We start from the raw sequence: 23,377 nt of genomic DNA, 5'->3' as shown, positions 1-23,377 counted from the left end.
ATCATGTGCATGTGAAAAAATGCTTTGTAATGAATTCCAACTATAGTGTCATCACTTTACTTTCAAATAAATAAAATGAGTCCCGATTCTTTTGTATGCCAATACAGCATTTATTGTTGACTTTCACACTGGACTGAAAGGACACATTAAAAAAAATATATATATATAAACATCTTAAGTTCATCCTGCTTTGTTGAATGTAAGTGTGTGAAGAAAGGATCTCTTTGGTTAAGAACTCATAATTCATCTTGAAGCAATGGAAAACTTTGTGGGGGGAAAAAAAGCTTGATGCATCAGAAAAAGTCATCTGGACAACTCTTGAGTTCACTCTCCCAGATGAAGAGAAGCATGATTCATTGCCTCAAAAGTAGCGCTACTGTTTTGTGACGATGGACATTCTGAATATCTTGTCATTCATTGACATGGGCTACTTAGGAAACCCTGAGTTGTAATTAGGTCATTTGGACATTTCGCCGGACTATGTAAAAGGAGTCAGTCAGAGTGAATGTGGAAAATTCTGCTTCTGACTCACATTGTAGACTGTGCCTGGAATTCCCTCTTTACCATTGGCCATCCGAGAGTTTTTGTTTTGGTGTAAATTGAAGTGAATTCGAAAGCAAGAAAAAAGTATCAAGTCAAGCCCCTCCCACCCCCCCACTGCTAACCTTTCCACGATGCTCAACCCACCCAAGCTGAAAGGCCTGCACTTATAAAACATAAATTCCTTCCCTTGAGTTTGCCAATGTGTGTTGTATAGGGCTGATGTTTTTGTTTCCTGTACTACGCTAATCCTACCTGACTTTCCGTCCTTGGCACGCAATGCCAAATTGAAGCGAAGTGCTTCTATGTGCTTTTTGCAAAACCTGACATTGCAAACATTGTAAACTTTTATACATAATACAAGATTTGTAAAAGCATACAGTTAAGCACTGCTTTACCACATTCAGACAATCCTTTGCAGTCACATTGACTGCAATTCATGCAGACATGTAGTCTAATAATACAGTGTGTAGAGTATTACACAGTTGCGTGCACGCATGTACTCAAATGTCTGCTTGTAAAATGGGATTTTCTCCCAATTGCTGACATGATTGTAGATTAAAGTTTCACTGACAGATAGTATTGTTGGCCCACATGGACTCTGCTCCCTTACTCTCCCACATGTTGGAACTTGAATGTCCTTTGAAAATCCGAAAATAAAAGTTTTTTTTTTTTTCAGAAAACACAAAAAACTGAACCAAAAACTGATTGCATTATACTTCTTAATAACTTCATTCCAGAGCAGCACGGTGGTCCACTAGTTAGCACACCTATCCTCTCAGTGCAGAGGTGCATGATTCGATTCCGGCTCCGGCCTTCCTGTGTAGAGTTTGCATGTTCTTCCCGTGGCTGCGCAGGTTTTCTCCGGGTACTCCGGTTTCCTCCCAAGTTCCAAACACATGCATGGCGGGCTAATGGAACACTCTAAATTATCCCAAGGTTTGATTGTGAGCACCCGTGGTTGTTTGACTATGTGTGGCTTGCGGTTGGCTGGCAACCAGACAAAGACAGCTGGGATAGGCTCCAGCACGCCCATGATACACACATGTATATATATATATATATAGAGAGAGAGAGAGAGAGAGAGAGAGAGAGAGAGAGAGGGTCAAACAATGACTTAGGCCATTATATTTGGGGAAAGTGATAGAACGCAAATGTCTCCCCAGTCCTATAACTAAACAACAGGCCTTACCTGGAGGTCAAAACGAATGAGTGTGACCTGGAGGTAGGTTGAGTTTTTAGACCAAACAAACATTCTCAGATGGATGTCAGCCACGGCTGAGCTTTCCAAAACCCACTTCAAAGTCATTCGAATCAAAGATCAGGCTTCTCACATATTTGTTGTGCAGACATTAATTGCACCACAATGCTGTGTGCTCCTCACATTTAGGACTCGTGTTTATATTAAGGGTTGGAGTGCCGTTGTATTTTTTTTTTTTTTAAATCAAGCGAAGCACATGAAATTCATTGTTCAGATGCTTAGGCCTGTCACAAAAATTACTATCGACTTATCATTTGACAAATAAATTGGACACAAGAATTTTTTTTTTCCAGACTCGAAACATTTCCATTTACATGTGTCTTTGTTTTCATATGTTGTCAACAATCAGTTGAGCGGTTTTGTTCCGTCTCCTGTCAGTTGCTCGCCAGTGTGGGTTTTAGCAGTGAGAATTAACGTATTCAAAGCAAAGTTTTCCGACTGCGGTAGTTAGATAATCACAGAAAGTTGAGCAGCATATTTGGAATTGGTTCCAAACCTTAATGCAGCAACATGTGGGATTTTTTTGGATTTAAGCCAGATGAACGTGCAATTGCGTATGACGCATTTGTATGAAGAAAGTTACAACACAACAAACCTCAAAGTCCATGTAAAACAACCATCCAAGTTCCAACCCAGTTTCTTCAGCTGGTAACAGCAAAAACATGGCGGGCTGGCCATTTCCTGACAACTTGCAAATTATATTCTGATAGCATTACTCGACTTTGGGCGGAAGAAATGCAGCCATTCAAAAGGTTTGAGAAACCCGTGTTTAAAGAAAAGCTGCAAACTTTGATTTGGCAGTACAAATTGTGTAAAAACGGACATTTCCCAAGCAGTCATTCCATCCTTATACAACCAGGTGATAGAGATCACTCTGAAGGAGATTGAAGACAACTCATTAATTTACTCTGCCACGACAGATGTGTGGTTTGTATGTTTTGTGTTAATATTTGTTTTCATTGACTTTTTGTGAACTGAGCCTGAGCCTGTTTGAGTTATATATTTTTTAGATCAAGATATTGTATTTATTGCTCTACATTTCAATGTCACTATTTTGCCAATCTTTAGTTAGGGCAGCACGGTGGGCGACTGGTTAGCACGTCTGCCTCACAGTGCCGAGGTCCAGGGTTCGATTCTCAACTCAACTCAACTGTATTTATAGAGCACTTTCAAACAGCCATCGCTGCATACAAAGTGCTGTACATGGAGCAATTTAACATATACAACAAACAGTAAAGCAGATTCTGGTTCCGGTCTTCCTGTGTGGCATTTGCATGTTCTCCCCATGCCTGTGTGGATTTTCTCCGGGTACTCGTTTCCTCCCACGTTCCAAAAACATGCATGACAGGCTGAATGAACACTCAAAATTGTCCCTAGGTGCGAGTGTGAGTGCAGATGGTTGTTCGTCTCTGTGTGCCCTGCAATTGCTGGCAACCAGTTAAGGGTGTACCCCCACCTACTGCCCAAAGACAGCTAAAATAGGATCCAGCACGCCCGTGGCCCTCATGAGAATAAGGGGATTAGAAAATGGATGAATGGATTAACTTTTAGTTAATTACTCTTAAAAATGATTTTTTTTCAACTATTATGCTCTAATATCATTATATCAGTGGCATTAACAAAACATTATTGATACTATTGTTTATTGTGAGTTTCTAAGAAAATATATCATCCAAAAAATTGTGTGATCATGATGATGAGATATTTGCATGAAAACATTTACTACTCACAACATGGACCGTGACTGCAAGGCATGGAAAAATCATTGAGATTTTGGCCAGATATGCTAAATTGTTTGTCTTGGATGACATATTACTGGATGAATGGACTTCTGTCAAACAGGTGTGATTAGTGACATGGGGATCCATTCCTGCTTGCCCGTGCACGCTTGCCTTAAATGAGTTTGTTCATTGATTCATGGTAGGAGGCTGACAGGTCAATAAGAAAGGTGCCCTCGGGCAACAGAGCCTCTCACACTGTAACTTTGCCCCTACAAGCTTAAATCCCCTCTTTGGACTTTCACCTACATGCTGCCTGCTGCCTTTAGATTTTTCGCACATCAAGAATATGTCACTGTAAAATACAGTTGAGAATCTAAAGAATATTTTATGTATGTGAGGGATGCAAAAGTACCAATATCTGTACCTGTGTGGATATTGTATGTCTGTTGTAAAAATACGACATATATCTTGCGGTCAAGTGGAGCAGGAGCCAAAAGCCGACAGCAAAATATTTTGTGAGAGTTGTGGCAGCAGGTTGTTCATGCAGGCAAAGAGTTCTCAAGCAGCATTTGCCCAATCTCTCTCTCTCTCTCTCTCTCTCTCTCTATATATATATATATATATACATATATATATATATATATATATATGCGCGTGTGTGTGTGTGTGTGTGTGTGTGTGTACAGAGAGAGAGCGAGAGAGAGAGAGATAGAGAGAGAGAGAAAGATGATCCCCAAGTTATGAACGCTCTTCGCTCTTTAGACGCACAATTCGAATTACACTCAAAATTTTCAAAGAAAATTTACCGCTATTTACGTACTATTTTCATAATACTTTCATAATTATTTTTTTTTAAACTATGATAACCTTGATGCTTTATTTTGGATTTGTTTTTGCCCGTGAAGTCTACATTTAGTGTATATTCATTAGAGGTCTAACTGTCATGAAAAACAGAGAGGCGACTATTTGCAAAATACAAGCAATTGTGAATGAAGCTAAGCGAAGATAAGAAAAGCTATCTGAGCTACTGCACACATATAGACAGACCATAGCCAAAATAACAATTTGCAATTTCCAGGAGAAGAGAAAAAAAGAATTGATCAACTAAATTAGAAACATACATTGAGCAGGTCAAGGAAATGAGCAGCAGTTTATGAAACCTTGTGAGAGCTGTAAAGCTGTCTGAAAAATAACTATCAGTGACATCAGCAACAACCTCCAGAGGGTAGGGGTGAAGGTATCCTGATCAAGTCAGGCCAAGCTGGAATGTGCCTCAAAGTACAGAGGCGCGACTCAAAATGTCTGCGACAAAGATTTGTAGACTGATGAGAAAATGGGGTTACCGTTGCTTACGTGATGGAAAGGCTAAAGCTTGGACAACAGATCTTTTCTTTCTTATGATCCCCCAAATATAACCACACCTGTGAAAGGGGAGGTCCTGTTGGGCTTGCATGACTTCTTCTGTAGCGGGACCATAATGTTTGTTGAGCAGAAAAACTCTGCAGGCTACAGCAACACTGTAAATACCAGGAAATGAAGCTAAACTGTGTTACAGTATATTCATCCTTTCATGTCAGATGTTTTCATTCGACAGGGGGAACAAAATTGGCCTCACTACAGTATTTTTGGAGAGGAGTGTGTGTAGAATGTTCCAAAATTAGCTTGTCTGAAGCCATGGAATGAGGTACAACAATACTGAAATTACATTGATCAAAAAAAAAAAACCCATAGGTAACTCTCTCATCTGTCTGTATTTTCATATCCGTTTGTTTTGCTATTCGTAACGGACTAAAAGTGATGATTGATGACTTCTTTGCTGTGTGTGGTTGAGACCCTTGTGTGCTGCTATATTTCCTCTCCCAGTTTCTGTTTGGATTTGTGGGGTCCATCTGCCACGTTCGAGTCCAGTCGGGACCACCCCAAGGTCCTATTTTCATTGTTTGGGTTGCCTAAACACTCGTGAGTTATGCAGCTATATTATTTGTTTCCGTCTCCCCCGCGTGTTGTAATTCTAAAAAGTACCTGGTTAATTCTTCGGCTATTGAAATTCAGGAGTGTTGCCCCAGACATACCTGTGACAATTAAGCTAATCCTATACTTATTCAATCTCAAAGTATCTCTTTCTTTTAATAAAACGTGTTTTGAGAGGGAACCAAATACTTTTGCCCCTGGCTAAAGTAGGGACAAGCAAATATTGATACGCCAAAAGAAGGAAGGTGGACGAAATAAAACCTGAGTGAAGGAATTTGCCAATTAAAGATAAGCTTGACTTGCTTAGCTGTAAGAGTCAGGCAAGATTTTCTCACTTGCAGTTCCACTGCAGTCATGCTCCTTCCACAGTCTTGTTTTATGATCAGTCCAATAGTATACCTGTTTTTATGGAACTGCCATGCAAGTAACGTTCCATAAAGCACGCAGACACAAGGGAAATTATGTCAAAAAGAGGAAAGAAAATGACTTTTAATAAAGATTCCATCATGTTTGTGGAATGTTGCGGTTAGCAATATGGAAACAGAATCCAGTGGTTTGAAAAAATAAATAAATAAAACTCGTCTACGGAAGGGGGGAAAACGAGGGAGGTGGTAAAGGGAGCCTCTGGAATTACACACCAATGTCCCTTTACACACACACACGCACGCACGCACGCACACACGCACGCACACACACATTTACGTCGTCCCTGCCGTGCAGCTAACCGCAATGGGGTAAGGGTGGAGTTAGGGCTGGTGGAGGTACGATGGCAATATAGCAATCTCTCCTCGGTACTGTACTACGTCATTTGAACTTCAACAGCAGTGAGAGTTCTAATATTTCTGATATTTTGTGTTCTGTCAAGCTCTCATCAGCATGGAGGAAGTTCAACGATGTCAAAGATTTAGCCCATAAATCACAAGTAGAGAAGTAAGGGGTGTGATGGAATACTGACAGATCACTCATGATCACACTTCCACTCGCAGGGTATTAATATCCATGGCCGCATTGCTGTGAAAACATGCTGCACTGTCCTCACATCATTGACATTTCTTCCCCGCCAGCCTTTGAATGCAGAGATCTTAAAGGCAAATTGCTTGCATAATGGATGTTTCCAAAAATACAGAGTAGGCAGGCACGCTGACCGAGGTTTTGGCAATGTGCCCCTGTATGGGCGCTGGGCCAGCCCTTCTGACTGCACATTCCCTCTGCTGGACTAGTCATGACGGCAGTGGCCTGATGAGAGCAGCAACACAGCTTTTATTCTGCCAGTTCACCCCCTCCCCTCCCCAGCACCCCGCTGTCCCCCTCATTATACAGCTTGCCGAGCATCGCACTCACCTCAATGTGGGATTTTCCTGAAAGTGAATGACCTTCTCTGCTGTGCTTCTTTTTTCCTGAGATGACCTCATTCCTCATGTCTCAGTGTCTAGTAAAACTGATGTTGACACGAGTGATTGGTTTTCATTTCCATTAAAAAAAAAAAAAAAAAAAAAAAAAGAACTGGTCCGATGACGTGTTGCCAACATGTGACTATGTCGGCCCAACCAGACCATCATGAGAAATTTCATAAATAAATTTGGTGAAGTGAACTACTGTAGTTGCTTTTCTATATCTAATATTCCATATCGGGCAGCCCGGTAGTTGAGTGGTTAGCACGTCGACTTCACAGTGCAGAGGTACCGGGTTCAATTCCAGTTCCGGCCTTCCTGTGTGGAGTTTGCATGTTCTCCCCGTGCTTGTGTGGGTTTTCTTCGGGTCCTCCGGTTTCCTCCCTCATTCCATGAACATGCGTGGCAGGTTAATGGAACACTCTAAATTGTCCCTAGGTGTGAGCGTGGATGGTTGTTCGTCTCTGTGTGCCCTACGATTGGCTGGCAACCAGTGATGGCCAAGCGGGTGTGTTATAACTATTTGACATATTGAGTCGCGTGTCTGACCCTCCATGACAGAGGCTCCATCGAACCCCTGAGACTGATTCACCGAACCGCTAGGGTTCGATCGAACCCAGGTTAAGAACCATTGGCCTAGACACTTGACTATTACAGCCACAGGCAGGCCTACATACATACTGCAATTTGAAATTTTGTGTTAAGTATTGTTTTAAATCGCAATAGCATTATATATGTGGTATATATTTTTAAGCTGCTACCTTTATCACTCAGTGGCACTACGTACTTGTCTTCATTTTGGCTACGAAAACTACATGATTTTTTCTACTTCATCCACTGGTAGGCCAACGCATAAATTATTAATTTTGTTCAGTATCATTTTAATTCATATTATCTACAGTATATACTGAGGAGTAGGGAGTGTGCATAGTTTCTTTAAGCGGCTGCCTTGATTGTCTGTACTTGCGTGCATTTTGGCTGCTGAACATCCACAGGTTGGCCTACAGATATCATTATGAATTTCGGGAAGTATTATTTTAATTCAGGTCCAGTGCTGGTTCTGGCAGGACCACCACCCAAAAAGGCTTAAAGTCAGACCCTGGCACTAATCATGCTCAGTGTCTTTAGAGAGCGATTTACTCAAGGTTCTAAAGATTTCGATGTCTTATCTTCAATATGAAATTGCTGTACACTTAAGGTCATCTATCTTGGCAGCAATGATATGCTTCAACCATTTCTTTGAGTCACCTTAGGATGATCTTGTGTTACAGAAAACACATCAACAAAGCCCAGAGATGCTGAGTCTGTAGTCCCTTAAGCTAAGAGAGTTTGAGATATCTGCGGCATATTGGCAAGGAAAAAAAGGATTTGCGAAAGCAATTATAGCTCATAACAGTTGAAATGATGAGTCGACAAAGATTTTCACAGTGTAACCAACATATTTTCACTCAAGCAGACACCACATTTTTTCTGCCCCAACACGAATGGAAAGGACGTTCAGGAAATTGATTTTTCACTCAACTACCCCTTACCCACTTCCTCACCTCAGTGAGAACGTGAATACTTGCCATGCGTCTTTAATAGAACAAATCTCCATTTTCTCTCCCCCCAAAAAAACAAAAACACTTATACCATAAATATACTTGTTCCCAAGTGCTCATCAGTGTCTATCAATCTTCCCTGTTGGAGGTGTTGTGCGGACGCCAGTTGGGATGCTCAAGAGGCCTGATAATGTGAGAGCTGAGTTCCAGAAAGGAAGCGTGCGCGCCCAAGCTTAATTGACCCACGAAACCCCACTTCAACACTCTTGGACCCAAATTTAGCGCAGTATGCAAAATTTGATACCACCATATGCCTTCCATCCTTGCACTTTTGGCGCTACCACTGCTCTTTTGACAGCCCAAGATCAAGGCATACCTTTCAAGATAAAATCGGATAAACCAGCCCAAAAAGGTGAGCTCTCACAAAATAGTGAGACTGATAACCAGGGTCTGTGTGTGAAATAATTGAAGCCTACGATGAGTGTGGTTCAAGCGCAGAATGTATTGAAATGCAAAGGTCTGGACGGAAGTGTATTCAGCATTCATTGGAAAATAAATGACCCGTCTTTGTAAACTGACAGCTGAGGCATTGGTGCTACTTTCTTCATACTGGTCTTTTTGTTGCCATAGCCATTCATCCACCGCCCCGAACCTCAACGGGCAGTCTGGGCAAATACAATTGAGGCTATGATGTATGATGGTAACTGTTGACTCTGAGGAGATGGATCAAGCACTGGCTGATGGAAATGCTGGCAGGTCCTTTCATGTCACTTTCCCCAACCTGTGGCTAAAACAGCTGCAGACACTCTGGCTTTCAGATTGTGCGGAGCTGCACAGAAGATGTGATTTTTCACAACCAGGCCTAAAACCCAGTCGGGCTGCAGCCCCAGGCCTCCCTTCTCATGTGCTAAATACCTTTGATAGGTTTACCAAAGGCTGGGATGCGGAAACCTATGCCAGAGAATGACCTCCTCAAATGATATGCCATTTCATCTCAGCTCCACTTTCCGATCTCCAGTCCCCATATTTTAGTCTGTGGCAGCGCTTTGACCAGAGCTGCAGCAGCGTGGACGCTGCATATTGAGTGAAGACATCCGTTCATAAACTAAGGAAAGTGCAAGATTCAAGGCCATTTAGAAGTACAATTTAGGATTGTATCAGTCAAAGCAATTTTGAAAAAAACAACTAAAAAGAAGAAGAGGAAATGAGTATCTATTGCTATGGGCTGGACTAACTGTACCCATATATTTATTGTGTAAAAACTTGTTTTAAAGTTGTGCCGATCCGCTAACCTAAGTTTCCACTGATCGTTGTTGATGGAAAAATGACTTTTTTGGGGGGTGGGGGGGGGGGGTTTGATTCTATGTAGAGTTTTAATTTACACTTAAGGATGTAGCGCCAAACTGTATTGATTGACATTGGTTTTCTAAAATGTTCCTGAGCCCATGTGGTGAAATCATTTTCACATTGTTGTCGGTTGCAGTGCTGTCTGAGAGATCGAAGGTCACAGGCATTCAGTGTTGATCTTTGACCTTGCTTCTTACATGCAGTGATTTCTCCAGATTCTCTGAACCGTTTGAATGGACTGTGGATGATGAAATTATGAAATTCCATTCAAATGTCCGTTGAGCAACATTCTCCTTAAACTGTTTTACTATTTTCTCATGCAGTTGTTCACAAAGTGGTGAACCTCGCCCCATCTTTGCTTGTGAATGACCGAGTAATTCAAGGTAGCGCCAAACATGGCACCCACCTATTCCCAGTTAGCCTGTTCACCTGTGGGATGTTCCAAACAGGTGTTTGATGAACATTCCTCAACTTTCCCAGTCTTTTTTTGCCACCTGTGCCAGCTTTTCTGGAGCGTGTTACGACCATAAAATTCAAAGTCATGGTTGTTTGCTAAAAACAACAAAGTTTATTGAATTGAATATCTTGTCTTTGAGCGAGAGTGAGCAATAGAGAGAGAGAGACAGAGAGAGAGAGAGAGAGAGCGTGCGCAAATACTGACTCTGTATCGGCCAAAATCAAACGACTCGATTGGGACTTGGGTGCAGAAGTAAACAATCCTTCAAATTTTATTTTTTTGTGTGGCTGTCTGATATCTTCAAGTTTGAGGGAAAAAGACTTGTCTGATTTTTATGAAACTTGACAATTAAAGTGAAGCCAAAAGAGTCCATTAGATATTGAAGATGAACCCAAAGATTTATTCTGACATTTATAGTCGGCAATATTTCTTTGAAACAAGGACCTTCATAAAACAATTCCAGCCTATTTCCAGAATTGTACACACTGACTCAAACCCTTTTACAAATATCACCCTGTCCTGGATGTAGGTCTGTTACTTACTCCACACCATCATTAAGTAATATTTAAATGTCATTTCTACTAACCAGTACTTGAAAGGGAAGTGGGAAGGTTAAAATGTGCCTAGACTATTGTCTTATTGTGTAAATTGTAATGATGACGATAGTCTCTTCTGTGGCTTCTGCTTGTCATAGTCACGGAAAAAAAGAAAAGTAGGTCAGATTTAAGTTCCCTATGAATGACTTTTTGGTGCTAAATTGGATCTTTCATCTGGTCTGGCCTCAAAAAGAAGCAGCAGCGGTCGTGGCCAAAGTAAACTAGGACCTGAGAGGCAGTGTCTGGGATGCCTGAGTCAAGGCAAAAGCGTCACTGTGCCCAATATTAAATGTCTAACGACTGACCCACTAATCCTCGATATTGCTCCATGATCCATGTCTTCTTCAGCAAAAGCATAAACACTAAAATGTTGTGTCACTCTACTAAAGGACTTTGTGAGTCATTTGCAGAGCGTCTTAAGAGACTGGCACTGTATTTGTACCGTCCTGTACTGTCGTCTGCTTCCTCTGACGGTGTGTTGCACTCTTTGAAGTTTGGTACGGTGAAGAGATTCTGTAGTTGGTGCCTTGGAAGACAAATTGCAACGTGATGCAATGGTTCCCTCTGCTGGCTAAAACGGGGAGGGAAAAAAATACACTTTACTCATGAAAATCATGATAAAATGTTCATGTCCTTGGTCTAGTTAACCGATATTACTGCAGTTCTTTTGTTTTTGATTCAAGTTGGAGTAATTCATGTTTTTTCTTGCGTTCATAGACGTTAGATTATGAATAATGCGTGATGTTTGGCTAGTCTTTCTTGATATGTGAGGAAAAGTTGTTTGATAAAAGAGCGAAAGCCTTTTTAACGTATCCTGTGTTCTGTGTTCCTCCAGGTCTGATGTGCTGGGCTGCCAAATCATCAGCTCAAAATGGAAGTAAAGAGATGAGCCTGCAGCAAGCAGCCCTGTCCTTGCACTTCCTGCTAGTGGACGTTTGCTGATTCATGCAATCCAGAAGACGATGCCTCTGTCACCCAGACACCTCATCTGAGACGCGGACCTTCAACGCACTCGTAGTGCACCATGGCAGGAGAGACTCAGCGAATGCATGCTGTCAAAGAGCTGGGCGCTGAGTCCAAACTGCAGGATGAGGGGACAGCAGTGCAACAGCAGAGTGTCAAAACCACAAAGGAGTCTTCAGAGCACTTTTCAAACACAAACACTGATGCCAGAGCCAGCAGCAGAGGCCCCAAGCTTGACAAAGTAAAAAAGGAACGCGACGGTGCTCAGCAGCGTGAGGCTGTAATACGGCCACAGCAGGCAGGCAAGATTGACTTCAGATCATTGCAGAACAGATCAAAGTTTGCCATTGACAGAACCTGGTCCAGTGGCAAAGGAAGTCCCCAGTCACCAAGTGGAAAGGGACGCGGCAGAGAGAAGAACAAGCGGTCTGGAAAGTCAGAGCGCGGCAACCCACAGCACCTGTACAGTCTCAGCATTACCAACACCCGCTCGAACCTCAACATTGGGATTGCCTACCCACAGCAGAAGGTTTCACCAGCCACAAAACTGGACGCCGGCCGCGGCCCAGTCTCGGGCAGCTACAGATTCCACACTCCCAGTATACCAGAGAGAGAGGTTGAAGTGCAGCAAGAAGAGCTCAACTACGGCCGCTGTTTCCAAGAGGCCTCCTCGAACCTTACCTCTCCAAGCTATACCTCACAGGCACTGGGATCTTCAAGTGGGACATCATCCCACCCACATCTCCCCCTGACACAGAAACAGCAGCCTGCCACAATGGAGAACAACAGCGCACAGTCGGGCGGCCAGCTGATCCTGACTGACTTTCAGCTGAATGCCTCAAACACCTGGCAGTCTCCAGAGAGGACTTTTAATGGTGCTAACTATGCTTCATCGCAAAAACCCACTGCTCCTACAGACAACAAGACAAATGCCCTCGTGCCTGGCTCATTTCAATATGGATATAATTTTCTGGAAGAGTCAACCTCTGACTCTTTTCCCTGTCAACAGAACCAACAATCCCAAGACTTTACAGACTCCTCCCACGGTTCTGTTCATGGGACTCATCATTCATTTTCCTTTTTGCCTGTAGAAGGGCCAAACCTTGCTCAAAACAGCACTAAATTCAGTAATGAACAGCAGCCGGAGCCCAGGGGCTCTTATCCTCACAGCCAGCAGTCGCAGTTTCAAGGGGTTTCAGCCTCCATTCAGTGCCCCAGGAAACTGAGTGAGGACTCGACCAGCACTGACAGCTCCGCTTCCATCTCGCAGCAGCCGGAGCAGGGAAAGAATGCCCTGCCAGAGAGCACAGACGGTCTTGGACAGGTTGATGGTAAGGATGCAACCATAGCCCCGGGGAGCACGAGGAACTGTCACCTGAAAGACACAGCTGCCAACCAAAGAACACAAGCGAGTGTGCACCACACGAGAACTCTTCCGCACACACAAATGCACTTTCTTAGCAAAACGTTAAACAGTTCAACAGGCAATCGTGTTCACACAAGCTCAGTGCAATTTGATAAAAATAGCAATAATAATATTGTAAATGGGTTACCGCACACCTGGGAGGGGCCAAGTAAGACTTTTTTACCAGTGGAGCAAAACACGGTTCAGTACAGTGATGGGAGTGACAAGTTTCAATTTCAGAACCAGTCCACACCTGACAAAAGGCAATCTAAAGACAACAGAATGCAGTGGCAGAAACTGCGGCCAGCAGCCGAATTGAGTTATCAAAGCAAAATATGCAATCAGAAAGTTTCCTTCATGGTTTCTCCTTCTGAATGGCAGGATGAGAACAAATCACATAAAAATAGCTCGCTCAAAGTCCCCAGTTCATTTCAAAGCAGCAGAAATAGCGAAGGTTTTACGAACCAAAGGCAGGAGGCTGTCAAACAGGTCTCAACTTTCAAAGTAGAAATGAGTCATGCACAACTATGCGACTCAAAAAACAAGGCTTTATATTTCGGGCTCAACCAAACTATTCCCGTTTCATCGTCCAGGAGCTACAGCTATTCACCATTGCAAGTTGCACCCATGGGCCTGATGATGGTGTCACCTTATGAATCCCCGTTGCCTTCGCCAGCTCATACCCCTGCAGCTAGTAGTACCTGTTCCTCCCTCTCCCCAGCATCCGCCAGCCCAGTCAACACCTCTGAGGAAAGTCAGATGTCAAAGTCAGGTGCCCCCGTCCCGTTTTATCACCAGCCCCAGTCCAAAACCCAGTTAGCTCCCGATCACCTCAGCACTCAGCCCCATCAGTTTCATGCCGAAGGTCAAAGAAACATTCCCTACGCACCAGACAGAGACAAAGACAACATGATGGGCTACCTGCAAAGCAGCACACACGCAAAGACAACAATGGATGGGAGCAAAGCTTATATGGACAGTTATGGGATGGAGCATCACCAGCCTCCCCCACCTTACTCCGCACATCAGCTGTTCGCCAATTCATTAACCACAGCAAATCTTGACCAGTTGGATGTACTTCTGACTTGTAAGCAGTGCGATCAGAATTTCAGCAATGTTGCTTCTTTTCTGGGGCATAAGCAATACTGCACACAGCCCAACATGCCAAAGCTCGAAGACAATCGCAAGTTCCACACAGAACCAGCAAAAGCAGTTTCATCTCCGCCAAATGTTTCTCTGTCAAGATGCCCGTCTGACCTTCATCTTTCTTTGTTGGGCCTTAATAAGAATGGAGAGCTGATATCAGACAATGACACAAAAGTTGACAGCAAGGATGATCCAATGAAACTTAACTTGTTCTCTGGGTCTGCCAACCTCCCCGTTCCTCTCCCTGAACTGGAAATGGAGGATGCAAAGTTAGACAGCTTAATTACAGAAGCGCTGAATGGACTTGGGTATCAGTCAGACAATGCAGAGATCGACAGTAGCTTTATTGATGCTTTTGCTGATGATGACCTCAACACTGTCAAAGCAACATCCAACAAACAGTGCGTGAAAACAAAAGAATCTGTCGTAATTGAGAGCAAAGATGAACAAGCAGCCCTCGACAGCAGCTCCTCCAGACAGGAAAAGTCTTTTTATGATTCAGATGTTGAGAGCCCCAAGGGAAATAAAACATTGAGCGACAAACCTGCGAAAACACCTCTTAACTTTGTGCGCAATCAGAAAAAAAACAACACGAAAAAGGAGACCTCTCCGAAAATTCCCAAAACTGCCACAAGGGAGAAGATGAAGGAGCATGAGAGTAAAGTGAAGGAGGCAAGAAAGCTGGGTAAAAGTGACGACGAAAGTACAAGTACCCCAAGAGTTCTCTTATCCAGCGGGTTCTCTGAACGCTGTGCTTTTAAAAGCTTTCAGGACAGACCTGCACTTGGAGCGTCGGTGCCCATTCAAACCTCCACATCTCCAACCCCAAGGGCTGCGGTGAAAGAGGGCAAGAGGCGAAGCACTGGAGGTGGCACCTGGAGCAAAGAGCTCATACATAAAATAGTGCAACAAAAAAATAAGCTCAATGTTAAAGGCAGCAAAAACCTCCAGTTTTCCTTAGTGATGGAAAAACTGACGCCCGCTGTACAGAACCCTGCATTTGGAGAGTACGACTACGTTTCAGACTCAGATGATGAGTGTGAGCCAGTCAAGATAGCTAGCCAAGGCCGACTCAACCAAAGTAGTCGGTGTAAATACACATACACCAAAGAGTGTAAATGGCGAGCTCGGAGCGAGAGGGACCAAGCAGCGTGGAGGCGTGATTCAAAAGAGTGTTTTGAGGAGAAGAAAAGTGAGGAGATTTCTCTTTCATCTGAGAAACAGGATTCCCCTCAGAGACTCAAGAGGAGGGGTAGCAGGTCCTCCACAAGCAGTGAACTCAGCACTTCTGTGAGTGTTTCAAGCGACAGCGTGAACAGCCCCAAAAGCATTGACCGCATTGAATCAGACTGTGAGAGAAAGGCCGACATAAACAAAAAACAATCTTCCGAGCAAAAGAGCCATAAAAGCTCCTCCCAACAGAAGGCATGCAGCGAGACCAGCACACCAGCACTGACATTCACCAAATCTTTGAAGAGGCGGAACGATGACAAAGCCAGTCTCTTTGACAACAAAGAGTGTACAGACAGCTCAACAAACTCACTTCCACGTGCAGAAATTGTTGATTCACTGCCATCCTCATCAGTCGCAGAGTTTGAAAAAATAAGCGATATCAAATCAAGAGAGCTGATCCAGGAAAATACCCCAACAGTCAGTTTGTGTACAAACCCATTAGAAAGCACGGACAATTTGTGCCCCAAAGAAGAACAAAGCCACTGTGGCGGTACAGATAACAAATCAGCCTTGCATTTTATTTCACACTCGCCAACAAGCAACAAAGAAACAGATTCCAATGTTGACAAAAGTAAAAAGGGCAAAAAGAGACAGCGGCCCCGTTCCAAACATGCAGAAATGTCAGGTAGCACTACGTTTGAAAAACAGAGTGACATTGTGCACGTGGCAAAGGAGACGAAGGCGATTGCTTTAGCAAATGAGCTAGACGTGAACAAACCCGTGACTCTTTGCCCCTCCCTGATTGATGAAGTGTGCCTTTCACCAACCCAAAGCCAAAAAGAGTCACTCCACCTCATACCCTACCCCCTGGATCAGGATCAGGGGCTCATGAAGTCTCCTCTTACATTTGACACATCGTCAATGTTTGGCGACCTAGCAGCATTTGACAGTGGCCTTTACACCGACATGCCGATTCAGAAAGAGGGTTTCCATTCAATGGAGAGCACAGTTGACAAAAAAGAAGAATTTGTGCCCTCATTTTCTCCATTTCTGGAACAAAGAGACTGGAACCTAATAGTAAGCCCAGTGCTACCGGATGAAATTTCTCAGTATAAAGGCGATTTGGAAAAATCCAGCGAAAATAAATCAGATTACAGTGATGTGGCTTTGTCTCTGCCAGAAAAAATAATTGACTACAGTGCAAATCTTAACAGCTGCGCCTCCGAGGATGAGTTGGAAATCAAGCGAATCGTAAACGAGCTTGAAAACCAGCTGCAGACAACAAAGTTGGAAACTCCACTCAGCCAAGAGGACCGAAAGCCACTGCAAATGAGCAAATTCTCACCTTTGCGGTTAAGTGAAGAGTCTGAAAATGATACCATCGACGCGCCAGTGGCTTCAGAGCCCTTCAATGAACCAGAACTTCCGTGGAGCAGTCCATTCCACTTCGACCTGGTGAGTGGACACCACAGTCCCCACAGTAGTATTCACAGTGAGCCAGGAGCCCTTGAGGATTATGCCAAAAAAGGGGGTGATGCCTCAGATGTAATAACAATGACCCCACAACTCCATAATGACCACACGGTAGAGGAGAGAAATCTCAAAAAAGACACTGCTGTTGAAACAAAAGAGGAAGATGTCTTACAGCAGAATCAATACACAAAAAAACTGATGAAAAGTATTGAGGTCATGTCTGACTCTCTATTCGAAAGTGAATCCATTATATCACAACACAGGAAGCCAAATGCCACCTCCCTCACAAGTCCACAACAAGAAAGTGAGTGTCATTCAGCAAAGGGAGAAGATCACAGTGAAAAGGAGGCAATTACCGAGAAGCAGAATATATTTTCACCTTCAAATATCAAGGAGCAGAAGGACGATATTGAATTCATTCTCAAAGAATCACAGTCATCTCTCCCTCACAGTGCTGACCACATAGTCTATGTAAACCAGCAGATTTCATCAGAGCCAAGCGAGCCCAGCAAAAACAGCATCAGCAAGGCCGAGATGGAATTAATTTCAGATGGGCATGTACCTGAGACGAATACGCTGATTGCATCATCTCATCCCTCGAGCGTGGTGGGTGCTCAGGCAGACGAGGACACTTGCAAAGACAAAAATGGGAATCGGTCACCTCAGAATTGTGATGGCCCACCACATTTGACAGACAGTTATCAGGATGCAAAGGCACATATTCCTTCATCAGCAACTCTCCTTCAATCCAGTGTCGACATTCACAAGTCACCAGATGTAATGGCCTATGGTGATGAACTGAAATGTGGGCATGCCGAAAGTAGCATTGAGAATGCACATTGTTTCGTTGACGTTCACAATGTTGGCCCAAATCCTGACTTATTAGTGGACATAATCACCACAGATAAGCCCTGCAGTCCAATTCTTGTGGAAAGTAACACCGAAAGTACCCAGAATGGCTTAACATTTCAAGACATCCAATCACTGGGACAAAACAGTCTGTTAGTCCTAAAACAGATGGAAAGCCTCAATAACACTGGTGCTACCAATTATCCCTGCGAGGCTCCCCAGGTTCATGACTCTTTGAAAAGTGACTCAAATCTGTCATTCAATGCAATTCACACAAAAGGGGATATTTTAGATGTTCACGACATCAGAGGAGATTTACCTGTGGACTTCATGGCAAGCCACCTGAATTCACCATGCAGAGACGGAGAAGATGGAAATCATTGTACCTTTCTACACACCTCTTCACCAATCAGCCCAGTTTTAACACAACAGCAGGAAATGGACATTCAAGACGACACACATCAAACTCAATGTAATGGCTCTGTTGACCCAAGTCCAAGTCAAAGAACAAGATTACCTGATGCCAAGCCTGAATACCAAAAGGAGTTTATGGACTGTGCCACGAAGACAACAGTCGAGATGGATTGTTCGTTAAATAGTCCACCGCACCTTGAACTTCCTAACTTTGACGCCCACGTCCATTTTCCAAATCCTGGATCCGTCAGAGTTGAGCAATCACAAAGCTTTGACAATAGCGAGCCTTCTCATGATTTCAAGCTGAGTCCTCTGAATTACAAAAACAACTCAGATGAGCCTCCGCAACTGACTCAATACGACTACATTCCGATCTCACCGGCGAGCAAATCGGATGGCAATCCCTACACAAAACAGGGTCACAGCAATGATCATGACCAATGCTTTACTCCAACACTGATTTTTAACCAACCACCCACTGACACCACATTGTCGCTGAACCCCGCTGAGGCAAATGAAATAAGTTCATTACATGAACCACTGGTTATACAAGACATATGTTTGGGTCTTTCGGCTGAACTCCAAAGCACAGATTCCCCGGCTGGTAATGCAAATGAAGATATGGAGGCGAGGCCCCATTCCTGTGAATCTCTCAAATTGCCTCTTCGAAAGGCTGAATCATCATTAGCAGTGGCAGAATGCAGTCTACTTCCCATTCAAGACATTTCAAGTTGTCTGCTTACCCCGAAGTCACTCATCCACTGTGAAAATGGGCCATTATCGGAACCCGGTCTGTGTTTGAAAAAAGAAACCTCACCAAAAAAGGTTCAGAACAACCATCAGCAGGGGAAAGTACTTTGTGAAATCTGTTTCCTGTGTTTCAGGACAGTGCCAGGTTTGAAGAGACATAAGGCCATGAAACATGCAGCCAAAAGTGAAAAGCAGTTTGGCCCACCAAGCACAACATCAGGCAATCAGGGAATGTCGCTTATTTATGAAGCACCTCAAACTGGAGAGAAGAAACATAAAAATGACTCACAGCCATCCCCGACCCAAATAGATGAAATGACAGAGACTAGCACCACCCCAATATTGAAAGCGTCCTCGAATGAGTCAGCCGCGGAGGAAATGGCAGTTGAGGGGAGTGCAGTGGCAGCAGATGAAATGGGCAATCAAAATTCTCTGCTGCCAACCAAAACAAAAAAGACCAGCAAAGCTCGGAAGAACAAAAATAGCGAGGAAAACTCAAAGCTTGACCCGTTCTCAGATGAGCTTTTGAATATATTAAAAACAGACCTCCTCCAGGCTATAACTCCCGAGTTTAAAAGCAATGTGCTGCTCGAGCAAGAAAAGCCTGACAGACATGGAACTGGAACAGAGCAAACACTTCTCAGTCTGACTTCAAACTTTGGCTCTGAGAATACATCCCAATCTCCAACTGAAGAGACAAATGTTCTCAGTGAAACTGCAGGAGTCAGTGGAGTCACAGATACAGACAAGAGTTTATGCACAGACCTGAGTGAGGGAGTTGAATGTGCAAATAATGACCCATCGATAGAGGAGAATATGACCACAAAACACCACACATCCACAAAGAGTCTGTGTGCTGCTGCAGACGAGAGCGATGAACATGGACAATCTGATGAGAAACTTGCCCAAGAGATTCTTAGAAAGGTGGCGGTCGAGGTCAAATTTGAGCGAAACGACGTCTCATCAGACAAGCTCCATCCACTCGATTGTTTGACTCCGCCTCCTCTCACTCCTCGCGGCATAAGTCCTGATCTGAAGGCCTTACTTGACGATGACACTATATTCTCACAACTGTTTCCAAGAGACGAAGAGGCAAAAAGGAAAAAGTGCACGCGAGTTTATGGGAAAAGAAATAAAAGACAGAAGCTTTTATCTGATTTGGATGTTACTCGGGACTGCACCCCTCCACCAGAAACACACAATACAACCCCTCACTTGGAGAGCCAAACAGAGAAGACGCTCAGTGACAATCGCACAGCCCCATGTGAATATGAGACAATATCTATTGATGACACCATCATGTTAAACATGTGTCACAACAGTGCGCTCAAAGTCCCTGATGTAAAGGCAATGTCTGATGGTCAACAAAATGATCAAGAAGACCTCCAAAACAACCCTTTGAATCAATTTCAAAGCACTGTTGCTCAAGCTACAGTTGAGTGGAGTTGCTCTCAGGATTTCGGTGTCCTGAACGCAGACTCCACGGTGGCCTCTGAGCCAATGACCAATCAAGCAGAGGCGTCAAACCCAGCTTGCTCTCTGCCCCTCCAGGACAATGCTTACACCGCAGAGCAATGTGTCACAGAGAGTGCTCATAATCTCCACATTGATATTCAAAACATCAGCACGACCTTTCAGCTACCTGAAATTCAGTTCTTTGACTCTAGCAAAGATGTCTCTGTGGCTCCCCCGGCTGTATGTGCCGACATGGAGAACAATGACGAAAAATCTAAAAAGCTAATGGAACGGCGAGGTCGAAAGCGGCAAGAAGGTGGTACAAAGGTTAAAGATAAGCAGTACAAGTGCAAAGTTTGCTTCACGTGGTTTCTCACTCTTGGCGAGCTCAACTTTCACAAGTTGTCCCACAATCCGTCACCTCCGCCCACCTGCTACATGTGTGTCCAACGCAAGTTCAGCTCCAGGGAGCAGTTGCGAGACCATCTGTGGGAGAAGCATGCAAAGAACAAAACTGGCATTTGGACCTGCGGAATGTGCTTGAAGGAGATCTCGGATGTGTGGATGTACAATGAGCATTTACGAGAGCATGCCACTCAGTTTGCTCGCCGGGGTCAGACTCAGGGCTCCATGTTGACCATTCCAGGCTGCTTCATGCAGGAAACCGCCGTGAAGAACTTCATCACCTCCATAATGCAGCATCGGCCCAGCAAAGCCAACAAAGAGACCAGCAAAGCCACTAAAGAACAAGAAAAGACAGTTGTTGCAAACGGCAACTTGGAGGCAAGCAAAACCTCAGACGGGGCTGAGCGAAAGCTCAGCAAATCTAGAGGCAGCAGTGGTGGAGGAGGCAGCAACAAGAACACACTGACCCCACTTGAGGTCCTTCACAAAACGGAAGCCCCAAAAAATGTGGAGATGCATCCCAATTGCAAGGATCCCTCCAGAGACTGCCACCACTGTGGGAAGCGGTTCCCTAAACCCTTCAAACTTCAGCGACACCTGGTGGTTCACAATTTGGAGAAGATTTTCCTGTGTCACAAATGTCCCGTCTCATATCAAGAGGCCCACGACCTCAAAGAGCATCTGAAGATTGCACACAAGGAAGCGGACGAGGTGGACTTCAAACACACCACCCTCTACACCTGTGAGCTGTGTGCTGATGTCATGCATGTGATTAAAAAGTCTTTCATCTGTAGCACCTGCAACTACACCTTCTCGAAAAAGGAGCAGTTTGATCGCCACATGGAAAAACACCTGTCAGGGGGGAACAAAATCTTCAAGTTCCGAGGTGTTCACAGGCCCATCAAAGCATCTCTGTGCAGGGAAGATGAATGCGATTCCCCTGCAAGTAAAAAGAGAAGGATTCTCTCCGACAGTATGCAGGAGAATAGCACCGACAGTGGCATTGCCAGTGTGGGCTCGCTGCACCTAAATCAAGCCTCGGAAACACAGATTCCTAAAGCGGCTCTGCCCATGCTCGAAGCGACTGTGCCCATGCTGGATGACTCCACACAGACCACCACGAATGACTACCACAGTGACACAAACAGCACAAATGTGAAAACTGAGGACATTGCTGAGGATTACTCCGATCTCCTGGTAGAGCTGGAGAAATGTATTTCGTTGGGCTCCACGTCTGCTGCCCCCAAGGAAGAGGAAATTGACGCAACGTCCGCAACTAATCTTCACCAAGGAGTTAATGGAGAATCGACAACCGAACCATGTGACGTGAAAGAGGAGAGTGAGTCTGTGTGCATTCGAGTGGAGACCCCCCAGTGGTCAGCTTGTCAAGAGAGAAGTAGTGAAAGGGAGGAGACCACTCTATTGAATGACATTTCGCCTTACGGTGACACAGAAACAAATGATTCACTTCCCACAACTAAAGACTCTCTCAGCATCCTGAGAGAACAGCAGGTCACTGCAAAGATACCCGAGTCGCTGCTCGCAGCTGACGTGATGGCCGAGAATTCTCCACCCAGAGCTGTCAGCGAACAACAAGCTTCATTTAATGGGGCCGAACAGAAGGACAAACTCAGAGCAAGTGAAAACTCTAAACCCAGCATGAAGGCTACAGAATCAACGCAGGTCTGCCAATCCAAGGCTTCGGCCACATCCTCAGCATCCAATGAGGAGAAAGAACCCCAGAGGTCACAGAAGAAGAGGAAGGACGTCAAATCGCCTAACAGCATGCAGAGAGTTTCCTTCCCGGCAACTCAGGAGAACTTTGGGATGGACTCAAAGGTCAAAAAGAAGTACCACGCCAGCAAGTATTTGAACCCCTCCACGCAAAGAAAATTTGACAGCACCAACGACTACCCTGTTCTAGCTTCAGTGCGGGATGATGTTGTGAGCAACAAGATAGTATCCAAGTGCAAGGCATCAACCTTGGGCTTGCAGTTGAAACGAAGTTTGCTTGATAGCTGTACACCAAAGAAAGCTGACATTGCGGCCCCTCATAACGGGGATTACAAAAACAAAAAAGGAGCTGTGGGGAGGCCCCTGCACACCTCCATTTCTCGAGTGTCTTCTGTCCCCATGAACAATTCCTTGAACAAGTCCAGGACGAAGCAGGGGGTTAGGTCAATAGAGAGCCACTCCTACAGGACAGCAGAGTCCCAAAACCACCTCCTAAGCCAGCTGTTTGGCCAGAAACTCACAAGCTTTAAGATTCCTTTAAGGAAGGACACGTCCGAATCTATTAACTGAGCGGACATTGAGGGACCTGTGAATTAAAAACTTTTTTTTAAATTTCACAGTTCTTAAGATTTTATACTTAATTCATGATGGTGAATGAGATTGCACAGCTCTTTTCTGTGAAATGCTATCTTTAATACATAGTCACTTTATGTCTTTTTTGTACATGCGCTTGTATCACACGAATGTGAGGACAAATGCCAGATATATATATATATATATATATA

The 23,377-nt window shown here is 44.2% G+C and overlaps 1 protein-coding gene across 2 annotated transcripts in view; it reads left to right on the top strand.

Moving 5' to 3' along the window:
- The window catches only part of znf469 (zinc finger protein 469), a 219,954-nt gene extending 196,586 nt beyond the window's left edge, over window positions 1–23,368 (top strand). For both annotated transcript variants that reach the window (XM_019894127.1, XM_019894128.1), the window contains one exon: window positions 11,661–23,368. In XM_019894127.1, coding sequence (XP_019749686.1) covers window positions 11,850–23,162 — 11,313 coding nt within the window. In that variant the 5' untranslated portion in view covers window positions 11,661–11,849 and the 3' untranslated portion in view covers window positions 23,163–23,368. The remainder of the gene's footprint in view (window positions 1–11,660) is intronic.
- The last annotated feature ends 9 nt before the right edge of the window (window positions 23,369–23,377 follow it).

The sequence above is a fragment of the Hippocampus comes genome, unplaced genomic scaffold (assembly GCF_001891065.2).
Source record: "Hippocampus comes isolate QL1 unplaced genomic scaffold, H_comes_QL1_v1.1 scaffold104, whole genome shotgun sequence".
In the NCBI taxonomy this organism is placed as follows: Eukaryota; Metazoa; Chordata; class Actinopteri; order Syngnathiformes; family Syngnathidae; genus Hippocampus; species Hippocampus comes.
The sequence above is the reverse complement of the archived record's forward strand: the minus strand, read 5'-3'. Positions and strand labels throughout refer to the sequence as shown.